The 17,380-nt window shown below is 36.9% G+C and overlaps 1 protein-coding gene across 1 annotated transcript; it reads left to right on the plus strand.

Annotated features, from left to right (window-relative positions):
* The first annotated feature begins 1,095 nt into the window (after positions 1-1,095).
* On the plus strand, positions 1,096-2,482 carry LOC145040284 (uncharacterized). Its single transcript, XM_078988232.1, has 2 exons — positions 1,096-1,972; positions 2,088-2,482. Exons 1-2 carry the CDS (start codon positions 1,096-1,098, stop codon positions 2,480-2,482), a joined length of 1,272 nt encoding a protein of 423 aa, XP_078844358.1.
* The last annotated feature ends 14,898 nt before the right edge of the window (positions 2,483-17,380 follow it).

Raw genomic sequence — 17,380 nt, forward strand, 5'->3', positions numbered from 1 at the left:
TAATTTTTAATTAAATATAAAATCAACTAGATCAAAATAAATTTTATTTAAAATCTGAAAAAAAAAAAATAACAAAACTATGTTTCAGAAAATTATGAGTGTTTAAAAAAAAAAAAATGGGTCGTCGTTTAAAAAAACAAATAAACCCCAAAATTATATGTTTCAGAAAAATATGAGTGTTAGCAATCATGTTAAATAATAAAAAAGATTAGGTAAATATTGTTGTAAGAAAGCCACTCTTTAGTTACAAATAATAAGATTATGTTAATGTTATTTATTTTAATCAAATTCTTATAGGTTCCGACTTTTGAAACCATGATAATCACTAAAGTACGCTCAAATACATATAAGACAAATTCTTAATTACTACAAATCCCTTTCATAACATTTTATGTATTCTTTGTTTGCAAGGCGAATTTGTTGTAGCCACAAAATTATAATAATGGTTTGATTAGATTTGCTAAATTTGTTTTTTGGACGGAAAGCAAATATTTATTTAAAAAATAACTGATAACTGATAATTGATAACTGATAACTAGGGACTAAATACAAAAAGTTTAGGTAATTACAACTTACAAGATCAAGACCAAATATTCCATTACAAAAACAACGACTATTAACAAACTAACACTAAACTCATCTTCTCGCATGCCGGATCCACTTCATCATCAAACCCCTGCTGCCGCTTCTTTTCCTTCGGTCGACCTCCATGAGAATGCGCATAAGTGTTTGATGAAATGTCCTACAAAATAGGTAAATTTTAAACTTAGATGTATTTATATTAAATTGTGAAGTTTGTATGGAAGTAGGTTTTAAGCTGTGAATGTATTTGTATTAAATTATGAATTTTGTTGACATGAGTTGTCACTATTGGATGTATTTTTAGAGTTTTATTATATTACTCATAATAGTCCTTAATTGCCCTTGATTGTAGGTTGTATTATAGGAAGCTGGTTGTATATATATTCTAATTGTTGTACATTGAAGATATACAGAAAATCATAATACAATTTTCTCATTGTCAAGTTCCGTGATTTACATGGTATCAGAGCATCCTTGCTCATACTGTTGAAACTCCGTAACATTCTTGTAACCATGGGAGAGTCATCGAACCCGCAACAAGTGATCGTACACGATGTCCAAGACGCACCTTTCCCATCTGGAGTTATTCTTGACGAGACAAATTACCCGCTATGGTCCCAGTTAATGGAGATGCGAATCGGAGCTCGAAACAAATCCGGTTTCATCATTGGGGACACTCCGAAACCCAAGATAGACGAGAAGAAGATCGAAGCATGGATCATTGACAACCATCGGGTGAAAAGTTGGTTGATCGACTCGATTAGTCCACCTCTGATGCGCCGCTTTATATGTCTTCAAACAACAACGGAAATTTGGGAAGCTGTCAGCAAGATGTTCTATGATGGAACAGACGAGACGCGGCTGTTTGATTTAAATCGGAGGTCGTTCACTACTTGTCAAAACGGACGATCTCTTTCCACGTATTATAGTGAACTGGTAAGTATCTTTCAAGAAATAGATACTCAATTGACTTCACAGGAAGATACAAATATTGTATCCCAAACCGTATCACTCAACAAAACCATATCACGCCTTAGGGTTCATATATTTCTTGCCGGACTGGACCCCGAATTTAATCAAGCCCGAAGCGAAATCTTGAGAAAGGATCCTGTCCTTGATCTGGATTCTTGTTATGCGTATATTCGCAAGGACCAAAATCAAAGACAAACTATGGATGAAGTGAAACACGAACCGAATAGTATGGTCCGCTTGGCTTCTCGAAATCGCCCCATGAAAGAGAAACATTCTAAAGGGAGAGGAACTACTTTAACATGTACACATTGTGGGGAAGAGTGGCATTCTAAACTTCGCTGTTATGACATAATCGGGTACCTGGATTGGTGGGACTTCACAAAAAAAACCACGAAAGAAAATAAGCCAAGATGCTATGGTAATTTCCTCTAATCCACAAGAACCTATCACGCCAATGGCCGCTCACACGGTCACTGACTCTAGTATGTTACATCAAAAATCCACTCATAATTGTAATTGTATAACCGATACAGGTGCAACCAACCATATGACAAATAATAAGGACCACATGACAACGTATTCTCCAAAACAAATAAATATACAGACGACAAATGGGAGTGTAGCACAGGTCACGGGTGAAGGATCAGTTAAAATTTCGAACTCCATGGACCTTGACTATGTCCTTGTAGTTCCTTCTTTATCTTCAAACTTTTTATCTGTTAGCCAAATTACAGAGTCTCTGAACTGCTATGTAACTTTCTGGCCAAATGAATGTCCGTTTCAGGATATGGCGACACATTGGACTCTTGGTTATGGTACTAGGCGGGGGCGGTTATACTACCTCGAAGAGAACCATCGAAATGAAGCTCATCATACGGGATTAATGACTGAAGCAAATAAGTCTGTGGCGGGGTTATGGCATCGTTGACTTGGACATCTATCTTTTAGTTATCTTAGGAAGCTTAAACCTAATTTATTTCTGAATGTAAAAGATAGTGATTCTAAGTGTGGTACGTGTGAGTTAGCTAAAAACAAAAAAAATTTCTTATGGTCCAAGCTTGAATAAAACATCAGCTCTGTTTATGATTATCCAATCAGATGTATGGGGTCCTGCTCGAGTAGCCACGCCTAATGGGGCACGTTACTTTGTCACTTTTGTTGATGAATACACACGAATGGTTTGGGTATCTTTGCTGAAAAATAAAAATGAAGTTTACAATGCTTTCAAGGAATTACACTATTTGATAAAGTCTTTATATAGGAAAGAAATTCAAATACTTCAGTCTGATAATGGTGGGGAATACATAAATGATGAGATGAAAAAATTATCTAGAGAAAACTCAATCATACAGCAAACATCATGTGCCGAAACACCCCAACAAAACGGATTGGCTGAAAGAAGGAATAGAAAAATCCTTGAAATAGTCAGGCTTCATTGTTTGACATGAATGTCCAGCGAAAATTCTGGGGTGAAGCAGTTAGGTCGGCTGCATATCTTATGAATAAAACACCATCTCGTGTGATTGAGTTCAAAACTCCCTTGCAATGACTTCATGAAATTGTAAGCCTACCGGAGAACTATGGTATTGAACCTAAATTTTTTGGATGCACGGTATATGTGCATCAAAATGTAGGAAAGCTTGGGCCAAGAGCAGTTAAATGTATCTTCTTAGGATACGCAGATCAAAAAAGGGTTATAGATGCTATGACCCAACTATAAATAAGATGTATGTGACTCGGGATGTAGTTTTTCATGTGACATTACCATATTTCAAGCCCTCGTGTTCGCTTCAGGGGGAGAGGAACGATGAAGCGAACTCTCATATTCCTGATATAGAAGTTTTTGAAACTCCTGTTGACAAAAACGAAGAAACTAATCAAGTGGGAAATAATGATGAAGGTCAGACAACAACGATAGATGATAGTACAATAGCCACCGCCGCTGAACCCAATACCACCACCTCTGCTAAACCTGATACCACCGATGCCGGTGTCGTTGAACCCGATACCACCACCACTGCTGAACCTGATACCGCCGATGTCGGTGTCGGTACCAATTCTGTGCCATGTCAGAAATCACTAACTCAACTGACACATTTGATATACTAGATTATGCATCTGGTTACTCGTGGAATTCCGAAGAAACAGTATGAGCCAGCCCTAAAGGCAAAAACAAAATATCCAATTAGCAATTATGTGTCTCGGCACCGTTTGGCTAACTCACAAGCATTGTTAGTAGATGCATTATCCTCCGTGACTGTACCAACCAGTGTAGAAGAGGCTTTAAAGTATGAAAAAAGTGGAGAAAGGCGATACACAAAGAAATAAATGCACTAAGTAAGAATCAGATGTGGGATGAAGCTATCCTTCCTCCGGGCAAGAAGACTGTTGGATGTAGATGGATCTTTACAATTAAGCTTGACTCCAAAGGAAACATAGACCGGTATAAAGCAAGGCTAGTAGCCAAGGGTTATACACAAAAGTATGGGATTGATTATGGAGACACCTTTGCGCCAGTTGCTAAAATCAATACAATACGAATTCTGATCTCGATTGCTGCAAATGAAGGCTGGACATTAAAGCAGTTTGATGTTAAAAATGCATTCCTAAACGGGTACTTGGAAGAAGAAGTGTACATGGATCCTCCTCCAGGTGTTGATTGTAATGGTAAGGTGTGTAGATTAAAGAAAGCTTTATATGGTTTAAAACAGTCCCCACGTGCTTGGTTTGGTCGTTTTTCAGCATTCATGAAAAGATTGGATATAAACAAAGTGATGCAGATCACACGCTCTTTGTGAAGAATAATGGAAAAGTGATGGCATTGATTGTATATGTTGACGATATGGTGGTAACTGGAAATGATCCAAAAGACATAAAGAATCTGCAAGCTATCCTGGCAATGGAGTTTGAACTGAAAGATCTTGGATATCTGAAGTATTTCTTAGGTATCGAGGTGGCTAGGTCAAAAACTGGAATCACTATGTGCCAACGGAAATATGTTCTAGATTTATTAGCAGAGACAGGTATGATTGGTTGTAAACCGCGGAAACTCCAATCGAAACAAACCATGGGTTGTCAATTAAAAGTGATCAGGTCCAACAAATCGAGAAAGGTACCAAAGGCTGGTCGGAAAACTTATCTATCTGTCTCATACTCGACCGGATATAGCCTATGTTGTGAGTGTTGTAAGTCGATTCATTCATAATCCTAGCAAAGATCACATGAATGCGGTATATTGAATTTTAAGATACCTTAAATCATCTCCAGGTAAAGGGTTGTTCTTTGGTAAGAACCCAGTCCATCATGTTAGTGGGTACACTGATGCAGTGGGTACACTAATGCTGACTGGGCAGGAGATCGAAATGATGGGAAGTCCACCTCAGGATATTTCATGTTTGTTGGGGGTAATCTTGTCACATGGAGGAGTAAGAAGCAAAAGTTAGTTTCTAGATCAAGTGCTGAGGTAGAATTTAGAGGAATGGTACATGGGGTTTGCGAATTATTGTGGATTAAACAAATATTGCGGGATCTAGGCATTGGAGTAATTTCTCCCATGCAACTATATTGTGATAATCAAGCGGCTGTGAAGATAGCTAACAATCCGTTCAGCATGATAGAACCAAACATGTGGAGATCGATCGCCACTTTATTAAAGATCATCTGGAACGAAAAAACTATGGAGCTACCTCACGTCAATTCGAAAGATCAACTTGCAGATATGTTAACAAAAGTAGTATGCAGAAGAGTTTTTCACAACACTATCAGCAAGCTTGGAATGATAGACATACATTCCCTAACTTGAGGGGGAGTGTTGACATGAGTTGTCAATATCGGATGTATTTTTAGAGTTTTATTGTATTACTCATAATAGTTCTTAATTTCCCTTGATTGCAGGTTGTATTATAGGAAGTTGGTTTGTATATATATATATATATATATATATATATATATATATATATATATATATATATATATATATATATATATATATATATATATATATATATATATATATATATATTATAATTGCTGTACATTGAAGATATACAGAAAATCATAATACAATTTTCTCATTGTCAAGTTCTGTGATTTACAAATTTTATATAACTTTATAATTATTCTTATAGTGAACGAATGGTTTGTATTACTTTTGCAAATGTATTTTTTTGGTTTTATAAATATGTATGGATGTATTAGTTTTTCATAATTATTTTGAATTAAAGTGTGAACAGGTGTGAATGATTAACATCAAATGTTGGAGGTTAAAATGACAATTTTGTCAATTTTATTACTAAAAGAGGCATAAAACATGATTTTAGTCCATTGCATTTGGTCGTCCATGTTTTGAATGAAATGCTAATATTAGTTGCTTTGATTCATAACCTTTAATGGTTTCTATTTGAATCGTTTCGTATCAGGCCATCCTGAAAAATTAAATATTTTTAAAGGCCCACGACAAATAAGAAAAAAAAATGGTGATTATCTTCATTATAATTTTTTATTTTTAAATAAAAATATATAATAAAAAAATTGGGTCATGTGTAGCTGCCCACTTTGCCCTCCCTCAACGCCCCCATCCTTCGTGTGTGTGTGTATATATACACTACCGTTTACCCACGCTAAGCGACGAGTGCAATTATTTTGTTATTTGAAAACATATTCCAAAAAACATGTACTACATTGGTTAATCGAAAGATAGTTTCCACATTATGATTAGTTTTCTTTTGGGTTCCACATTGGCAGAAGATAGTTACTTTCGGCCTTTTGAAGCACCGTTCTGCGAAGTTAGTTGCTTTCGGGTTTTTGGTAGATTGTTTTTACTATTACAGGTTTGATTGACAAGATATGAATAGTTACTTTTCAACGATGGATAATTATTCTCAGTGAATAGTTTTTATTTATTTATTTATTTATTATTTTTAAAAAAGTGCCATATAATAAACAATATTCATTGCATCAACAAATAGTTTCATTTCGGCAAGCTATTTCTTTGATAGTTTAGTTTTTGGATTGGGGTTAGAGGTTTAGGATTTTTAGTTTGAGGAGTATTGTTTAGAATATAAAGTACATATAAATTACAAAACAAATAGGAATTATATATCATACGCATATCCACTAGGGGTGAGCAAAAACCGAACTGATAAAATATAAACCGCAATAAACCGCCACCGAAAAACCGAAACCGACGCAAAAGCCGATGGTGCGGATTTTATTTTTTTGATAAACCGAATTTATTGGTGCGGTGTGGTTTTTATCTAGAAACCGGACCACCAAAACCGAACCGCATCGCATGCTTATTAACAATAAAATAAATCACTAATATATATTATACAATTATACATATTATTTAGAAAACTAATAAATTATAATGTATACATATATTATATATTGAACTTGACGGTAATTAATAATTAGGTATTAGGTTTCATATATGAGTTTATCACTTTGTGTTTGTGATTAAATGATTTTGTGTAAAGTGTAAACACTATATGAACTACAACTTGCAAGCTTGAAACTTCTAAGCACAAATTGAATAAAAAATGAGCTTATGAATATGGGTTGTAAATGAAGTGATCAGGTAAACGACATAAAAAAACTCAAAATTACAACTTCTAAATGTGAGGAAACGAAATGACACTATGTCATACGATCATGAATTTTCACATGAACACAACGGTTAAAAAAATCATACCAGTGAACATAAAAAACCGCACCATATGTTTGACTCGGTTTCAAACCGACACCGAACCGGTACAAACCGAAGCCGCACTCAAAAAACGCAAAACCGAACCATCGAAAAACCGCACCTAACGGTTTCTAGAATTCAAAAACCGCACTTGCGGTTTGCGGTTCGGTTTGACCCTAAAACCGCACCAAACCGCACCATGCTCACCCCTAATCCACCACGATTTTATATTGTACGGATATCCGACATCCAAAACATTAATTGTATGTATATTCTAATTAAATAGCTAATCATTTTGATAAAAGATTTATTTAAAAATGTCAAATGTTAAATAGCGGTTAGAATCAATGTAACGTTTAATTATTAAAATTAAATGAACTCAAATTGACATGAATACAACAAATAAATTATGGTGATGTATATTAAACTACTCACGCCTAAATGTGTTACTAATAAATCTCTTTAACAAGCACAAAAAAGATGAGCAGTCAGAGAACTGTGGCCACTGGAGATAGTTGGACGGAGATTCGCAGACAGAGTAAACACAGGAATGGACAGGGTCGCAAGGAAAACAATTCTACGTTCTACATTGCAGGGTTTCATGAAGGCACCAGTAAATTGGACCTCTACAAAGTCTTTGGCAGATTTGGCCAAATATCGGAGGGAAGAAGAATCACCGTAACCAGAACTTTGCCTTCATACGGTACATTGGGGTGATTGATACAAGCATCTTGGAGGCGAAAATGAAGGGTGTCAGGCTTCGGGGTGTTACTCTCATTGCTAATCTCGCCAAATATCAAAAGGAAAGTACCCATAACAAACGACCCCTAAGAGATAAACCTGGTGAAACTAAAGCAACCCCCAAGGTCAGTAGTGTAAGTAGGGGCACTAGAGCCTTCGCACAGGTGGCTGCTGGTATCACTGAGATCCGTCATAGTAATCACCCCCATCCTACTTAACGGTAAAACTGCTATGAGTGAATGGATTCATAAGACTATGCTGATTGGGGAGGCCCACAACCTTCCGTATTGCCAATTTACCATCTCATACATTCACATATGAAGATACTAAGTATCTTGGTGGTCTTAGGATGGACATTAAATTTGGATCGTCTATGGAGGCTCGTGAGGTTTTAGAAGATAAAACTAGGTGGCAAGAATGGTTTAAATGGATGATGCTAGAAGAAAATAAAGATATTCAGTATGAAAGATTGGCGTGGCTAAAGATCATTGGTGTTCCCCTTAGATACTGGGATACTGAAATTTTTTCCAAAGTTGCTAGTCAATTTGGAAAAAGTTATAATTCCATTTGAGAGCATTCATGATAGGAGAGATTTATCCATGGGAAAGGTGGGAGTAATCACGTCAAAGATGAAGTGGATTAATGAAGAGGTTCAAATTCGTGTTAACGATGCACTATATCTAGTCGGATTTGTTGAGTACACTAATGACTGGTAGCTTTTCAAGCCTTGCCAATTCGATAAGGTGGTCGAGGGATCGGTCTCGGAGGATAGCGATGATGAAATTGAGGAAGATGGTTTCTCTAAGACATGGGTTCAGGAGGATGATAAAGATCTGGAGGAAGGCGAATTCCGATTCCGATAACTCTGCCGGAGGAGATGTGTAGACGTGAAGGAATAGGAAAGCCTCTGTGGAATTTTGGGTACGTAAACGACACACCTGTCGAGTTCACCGGGGTATCTCTCCAAGAAGCAGTCAACATGGGTAATCTAAGTGAGGCGGTTGGTATTCCTCACGTGATGATGGAAGACGTGGCTAATGGAGGGAACACATGCAGAATGGGTGTGGATCCGGGTAAAGTAGTTGTTGATTCGGATCTAAACGTTAGTGGACATAATAATGATATTTGGCCTAGTAGGAATTCTACTAAAGTCCCCAACTCCACTTCATCTGCACATAATGCATCCTTAGCCCAACGAGGTGACTTGTCCTCTCATTCTAAGCGAGGCAGCAGCGAACGCAAAATAAAAAGAAGGAAAAGAGCTAGAGGTTGTCATTCCCCCACAAATAGCGATTCTTCTTAGCGCTCGTACAATCCGACCCGGAAGAATAATGATTCCAGCTCCCCAAGCAACGACGTATCTCTGGATCTTAACAGAGAACCATCTACATCAAGTATGTCTCAAACTCTTTCCATGGTTCAAGGTGAGACTGTATCCAACGAAATTCATCAAACAGTGGCTATTGGGACGGAAATTGGATTTCAAATGGAGGTAGACAACCTCATTCTCGCTGAGGTTGTTGGTGGTATGGGTGTTAATGTTCCTAATCAATGAATTTCCTATCGATTAATGTAAGGGGTGTAGGTGAGGATGCAAAAATCAGTTGGGTTAGAAGGTTGAAGATAAAACACATGGCAACTTTTGTTGGGTTACAAGAAACTCAAATATCGGATGCCTCATGCATAGATGTTAATGTTTGTTGGGACTCAAACGAATATGACTTTGTTAGTGTAGTGAACGATCTGGGGGTCTCATTTCTATATGGGATGCGAGATTGTTCCAAAAATTTAACGTAATAAAAAACCGTAACTTTCTCGTCGTTTGTGGTAAGTACAAGAACTCTTATGTGAGTGGTAACTTGAATGTTGTTAATGTCTATCGGCCTCAATCTCCATCTGATAGGAAAAAGGTATGGCTGGAACTACTTAATATCATAAACGGGAGATCTGGTATGTGGGTTGCGTTTGATGACTTCAATGTGGTAACAAATCCCAGTGAGGGATGTAACTGTGACAACCCTATATTTTTCAAATCAATGTAACATTCAAAAGTCAAATACAACGAATTATTTGGAATCAACGAAATTAGCTTAACAAATAAAGTGTTCTAAAATCTAAATTGGGATGCATCAAATGTTAGATATCGTTCCAAGGTTTCCAAAAACATAAAGAACATTCAAATCCGAGTTATAACGAAAAAGTTATGACCACTCGAAAATCCACGACACACCCGGTAAAACATTGCTAAACATAAAAAGTGAAATTTCAATAAAGTGCATTTTAGCCTTAGGTATCTAAACGAAAGTCTTAGATTTCGTTAAACAGTGAACGTGCATAAAAAGAACGCCCAAATTGGACTTCGTATGAAGAAGTTGCGAATTTTCTAAGTTTCGTAACAGCGGTAGACAGCTAAAAACTCGAATTAAACATCAAACGATTTTTAGCCGACACAATTTAAATGAAAGTTGAAGGTCTCGGCAAGAGCATCGCAATGATAAAAACACGGACTAAAACGGACATCGGATAGAGAAGTTATGGATTTTTAACGGACTTTAGCAGTCCCGGCCTACTAAAAATATACTATTAAAAATAAATTCAAAACTAGCCGACGAAGTTTAAATGAAAGTTGTAGAGCATAGTTTCACCTACACGTGGATATAAAGAACGCGAAAAACGGAGCTCGTACGCGAAAGTTAAAAAATTTAGAAGTTGGAAATACAAATTACGCCCAACGTAATTTAGTGTACGCCCAGCGTACTCAGGCGCAGTGTCGCGTCCCATCGGCTAACAGGCTAGCTAGGCTCGAGTCGTAAGCGATGATGACTCCAGAGTACGCCCAATGTACCCCTAGAGTACGCCCAGCGTACGGGGTGTTTCAGCACTATAAATAGAGTGCATAAGCTCGGGTTTTGGCACACATTTCTCAACTCTCCTCTCACTTTTACACTCTCTTAAGCTCCAGAGGCTATCCCGACACCCTCGATTCCATATACGAGCCCCAACGATGGTTTACGCTACCAAGATCCTCGAAGAATCTGAAGACGCAGCTTTCCGCAATCGAAGTTCTGCTCGATTCCTTCAAACCAAACAAGTGAGTTCATACCCCTACTTTTTCACGCCTTTTTCATGTTTTTTTTGGGGTGGGGTGGGGGGGGGGGGGGGGGGGAATACAAGTGCAATACTAGAAAACATATCGTTTTATATAGATTTAAATACAACATCTATAATTTTTAAAATGCTTCGATATCAACATTTTACTTTGCATGAAAAGTTAGTATTTCATCGAGTTATTATCACCAAATGGAACACACTTTCGGAAAAACTATAATGGGTATAGTTTGCGGGATATTCATTACATTCTTACGTAAACATTGTGAACGTGAAACACTTTCATCTGCATGAAATATAGACTTTCTTTTTCGTAAATCTATTTATACTAAGTGTTGTAAGATATTCAAATTCAACGTACTCTCAAGTAGGGATTTCAAGTCATGTATTATAAACCATAATCTCTTGGAGGGAGAGCGTGATACTTGTGTAAAGATCTGTACGGGATTGACAATCCCACACCTAAATTGTTAGCTACAGTTAGACCGACGAGTTTAGGGTAACAAACGTCATAACACTACAATGGCTGAAGAACGTTGTTACATGCAGTCTGTGTCAATAGCATGGTTATAAAACTCACACGGAAGTATAAAAATAAGTTTGATTTACGAGACTCATGAATGTATTCAGTATTTACACTATTTTGAGTATAAATTTACCTTCATCCTTTGAGAATGAAAGATACTAACGCCCTCCAACTTTTGGGACTTTTTCAAACTATATGTAAAAAATATTGGATTTTCTGGAAACTACATTCACCTATTTTCTTCTAAAAGATATACATTTTTCAGTACAAAAACACTTATGAACTCACCAACTTTATTGTTGACACTTTTTCAAAACTACTTGTATTTCTCAAGGAATCAGTAATACATGTAACCACCAGCTTTTGGAGAAGGAACGCTAAAGTGTTTATTATTAAAACATTTTAAATCATCATATTTGTAATATTCTTTTGAAACATGTATTATGCAACAATGTAAGTTTTTGTTATATATATGATGGTTGTGTTACTTTCTTTACAATATTCAACTATTGTGGTAATACGTGAAGTCACCCACCCCCGAATTTTTCCGCCATTCTGGTTTGGGGGTCTGATAGATTGGTATCAGAGCATTGTTTATAGTGAACTAAGTATATCGAACCACATAAGATATACAAACTATAAATGCAAAGGGACCAAAAACCCTCTAACAAAATGTTTTTATAAACGATACTTTTAATAAATTAAAGTGATATATCATTTTTATTTTTCTTTATATCTAAAAGTATAAGTACACACATGCATCGGTCTAGTATCATAGCAATTTTTTTTTAAAAAAAGTATGAAGGCAAGTTGCGACACTATAACTAGGCCTCGGGGTATGTAATCAAATCGAGAATAAATATAGCCTGATCAACTATATTTATCCTGGACTTGTTCAACGTATGTCGAGGAATGGTCATAGTGGGCAACAAGTCAAAAACTTACTGAATGAAAATACTAGAACCAAACTTACAAATTTGAAATACTATAATAGTGTTAAAAAAACATAAGGACAATAATAACCATGCAAACCTCTAGATTTGGTTAAATTTAGGAAGTCGTCGAATAAAATTTCCTTTTTACTCCCAAGTTTTTATAATTTTTTTTTCTAGTACAGACAAAATGACTGGATTCCATATACTGGGAGATCCCTACTACCCGAACCAAGGTAACAGTGGATGGTTAGAAGAAGACCTAGAGGAATTCGAAGAGGAAGTCGAAGAGGAATTCAAAATCGTAGAGGAAGTCGAAGAGGAAGAAGAGCCTATGGAAGGGGAAGAGGAAAGTGCTGATGGAACAGACTCAGAGCCAGAAATAATCAACCCACCAGCTCCCCGCCTCCCGTAATTAGAATGGGCTACCATGGTCCCACTCCCGTTTGGGGAAGCCATATCCACCATTGGAGCTAAAAACAGGGTGTACACCCTCCCTTTGGCATGTGTCGGGAGTTCTACGATGTCAGTTGTGGAAGTACAGCTGATCGAGCGCTTCCCATACTTGTGGGCAAAATAAGCCAACTAGACCTACCAATCGGGAGTTCAAGCGGTCCGAATTCGTGAGATCAATGCTGCTGTACAGGGTAATGCCGTAGACATTCGTCGTCTGGACGGACTACACAAAGATACTGTGACATCCCCAAAATCACGGCAAGAAAAGACCGGTTTTGTTTATACTTTATTTTCAAAATCAGAGTAATCTTTTAATAAAAGAGTTGCGGAATTTGTCCCAAAACAATATTATGATAAAGATTTATCAAAAGCATTTCCATAGAAATGTATTTCATTAAAAAGAATCGGGATGTCATGTTCGATATAGTACATAAGTATAAACAAAACAACATAGGCCTTACTACATTATTCCGTATTTACAGGCCTAAAATCCATTAATCTCTTATCCCAAGACATCACATCTATGCTCATGCGCCACTACCTGTAATACAAGAAACTGAGTGGGTCAGGCTTGGGAGCCTGGTGAGCACATAGGGTTTTCAAGCCACAATAAATAAGTTTATTAACTTTATCAAACCAAATAAACCCGATTACCCATTCCCGTTATCCTCACTTTACGTCCCTAAGACATCTAACACAATGGACCTAGTTTAAGGACTATCATCGGGATGGACACTACTGCTAAGGGGATTCCTCAGCCGTAAATGTCCTTAAGGCAACCATGTGGGGGATGGAGTACATTTGGTGAGCACACAGTTCAAATAAACACACAGTTCGAATAAACACTTACAGGTTGCGAGCGTGCTAGTGTTCCATTGGACTGTCTAGAATAGTCCGTGGTTGTCATCTATACTCCGCCAGATGACTGGATCATCATTAACATCTATAACGAGTCCTCTCATTATTTTATTTTGTCACACAACAACTATTACATTTACCCATGTTTTACCCAACACAATTTGTAGATATAAAATACATATATACAGTTTAAATCTTTGAAAACATGTATAAAACATTCATCCAGCATAAATAGCAAGTATTCAAATAGTATGTACACATAGCAGGTAATTTATATAAAATACTTCATATCTATGTGTAATCTGAAAGTAACTATGCACTCACCTAAGAAGGTGGTGACTCGGTACTCGGACAGCGCTTCGTTTACTTTAAAATAATTTCCTTCGACGAAACCTAGTATTATCACCACTAGATTTTAGTCTAATATTACCGTGACTAATTATTATTATTATTATTATTATTATTATTATTATTATTATTATTATTATTATTATTATTATATAGGCGTTTAAACAATACTTTCCAACCACTATGTACAGACAGGTGCCATAAATAAAACACCGGAGGGCAGGATCATTTTGGCGTATAGCACTTCTGAAATCCAACAATCCTATGCGGCCCTTTAAACCAGATTCCCCGTACCGCGAGTAGTTAAAAAGATATTATAACGACACTTATATAAGTTATAATAATAGCTCAAATATTTATTATAAATTTATAATAACAATACTAATTTTAAATATAAACTATATTTAAAATTGGGTAAGCATAACTTACTTACAATGAGATTTTAGCTAGAAGTCGGGCTCTGCAGGGGCAGAACTTCGTCGCTGAATCTTTCTAAGAAAGATTCGTGCAGCGCTTCAGCGCTCACCTTATTATACTAAAACTACAGAAAGAGAAGTCGAATCACGAGGGACCGAAATGCTCGGGGGATAAGGAGAGAAAGACTCTTGAATCAAGAGAATGGTGCAAGAAATATGAGATCCCAAACCTCTTATTTATAGTAATTGAATTTACAAAAACTACCTTCCATAATTACTTAATGACCTTATAGTTATATAAACAACTAAACACCCCTTCATAATACTATTTTAAATAGATTTAACGATATTTGCACTAAACTAATGTTGAAAGAACTCAACATTAGTCTTATAATGACCGTATCATCGATACCTTTCTAATGATATATACATATGTATATATATGTGTACGTGTATATGGTTTATACTTTATTTTAATACGTAAATATGCTATTATAATTTGTAACTCATTCATACGAACTCCATTTTTGACGTTATTTATATCCACGCGTAGGTGGATATGTATTCTACAACTTCCGTTTAGACTCCGTCGGCTAATTTTGACTTTATTTTTAAAGTTATATTTTTAACCGGCCGGGACAGGATTGGTCCGTTAAAATCTCATAACTTCTTTATCCGATGTCCATTTTTGTCTGTATTTTTATCGTTACGCTACTAATAACGAGATCTTCTATGCTCGTTTAGGTTGTGTCGGATAAAAACCGCTCGATCTAATACTCGAACTTCAGGTTGTACACTGCTAAGCCGAAACTTCGAAAAATCATAACTTCCTCATAAGAAGTCAGATTTGGGCGTTCTTTTTATGGACGCTCTCAGGTTAACATATTCTACGGCTTTCATTTATATTACTAAGGCTAAAAGAAGCTCTATCATAAATTCACTATTTACGTCTCCCGGTGCCGAGCCGGTTTTGCCGTAAAACTTCGACGGGCCATAACTTCTTCATTATAACTCAGATTTCGACGCTCTTTATATGTACGGAAACCTTGTAACATATACTAAAACTTGGTTGAGATTATTTATTCTTAATAATCCTTTGTCAAAAAGTCGTTTTCGACCCCTATTGCCTCTAAATTGACTAGCCCGGATCTACGAGCGTTACAATTTTCTCCCCCTTAGGATGATTACGTCCCAGAATCATCAATGAAATATGATTGTATAATGACTCCATACATTATCTCTTCATCCTAGGTAATAACTGTAACTTCTATGTCGTTTCGAACGAGTATCTAACTCTTGGACTCCTTGACTGCAGGCGGTGCTCGGTCTTGCACCTGCTCATTGGACTTTCAATCATGACCTTCGTGTCACAACCTCATTCTTTATCATAGACTCCTTCTTCTTCTTAACAAACTTTGGATAAGTTAATTTGATTACTACAATTGACCGATGTGTCATATTCTAATGACCTATCATCGTATGTAGCAATGCTTAGACTCAGGTATCTTAGAGTCAAATTCCGGAATGGAATATGCCTTCCTTCATCGTCTAATGTGATATAATCACATTTTAACATGTAACATTTCTAGCTACCAACTTCTTTAACAACGAGCGTGATACTTCTATTGATCGCTTTGATTTCAATCGTTTGGTTTAAGTCGGACGCTACATCAAACTTGGTTCTCTGAACCACGTAACCTACTCATCGTAGTCGGACTCAATGTGATATGACCACTAGGGTCGGGATAACAACAATCTTCTTAGTTGTTACCGAAACAATGGTAATGACATACTTGAATAAAACAAAATCAATTACTAGTTTCTTGGTAACCTTGTGACTTTCCCTGATCCAAGTGTGAGTCCTGTGCTTCCGGTAGTATAGGCCTCTACTACCTTTCACACCTACTCATACTCGTCCCAAGTATTGTCCCGTAGTTTTCTAAGTCACCATACAAGAAAATCACATAGAAACTTAACACATAAAATATCAAAACGAAGGTTTTATATTATTCCTTGAAATGATTACATGGGTGTTCAAGTTCACCCTAGATTATACCTCTAATAGGCTACACCATATGACACTATCTACATGGCTTCTTCATAACTTGATCTCCATGTATCCATCCTCACTGCTGATTTCTTGCATCGCCAGTTGCTTTGTCTAGGATCATATGGAATGCTCTTGCCTTTGGTTTTGGCAGAATGTTTGGTCTTGCCGCCTCTTTCTTTTTCGGGCAATCCTTAGCAACATGCCCTTCTTCACGACATTTATAACATACCCTTTTGTTGGTGGTGCACTCGTTGGCGTAATGTCCGGTCTTCCCGCACTTGTAGCAAGTCACTTCTTCGCTACATTTCCCAAAATGATTCTTCTTGCACTTCTCGCACCATTTCACTTTGTTTCCGCCTCCGCTAAACTCCTTTGAACCAAACTTGATCTTCTTATTGGGCCTCGTAGACCCCTCAAACTTCCTCTTTTCTCAATCCTCAATCTTGTTGGCAGCTCTTCCCTTAATCATATCTTCCACAGACTTGGCAACCCAAATAGCTGCCTCCAGAGTAGGTGCCTGATGCACCGGCACCGCATACTCCCATGGAAGTCCCTTTGCATACTTGTCGATTTTCGTCAGCTCATCCGAAACAAGGCGCAAGGCGAACTCCATCTTCTCTGTGAAGTTGTTGGTGTATTCATCAATTGACATGCTTCCTTTCTTCATGGCCAGGAACTGGTTCTCTAGCTCGAGTAAGTTTTGAG

This window comes from Lactuca saligna, chromosome 4 (genome assembly GCF_052625555.1).
Source record: "Lactuca saligna cultivar CGN05327 chromosome 4, ASM5262555v1, whole genome shotgun sequence".
Taxonomy (NCBI): Eukaryota; Viridiplantae; Streptophyta; class Magnoliopsida; order Asterales; family Asteraceae; genus Lactuca; species Lactuca saligna.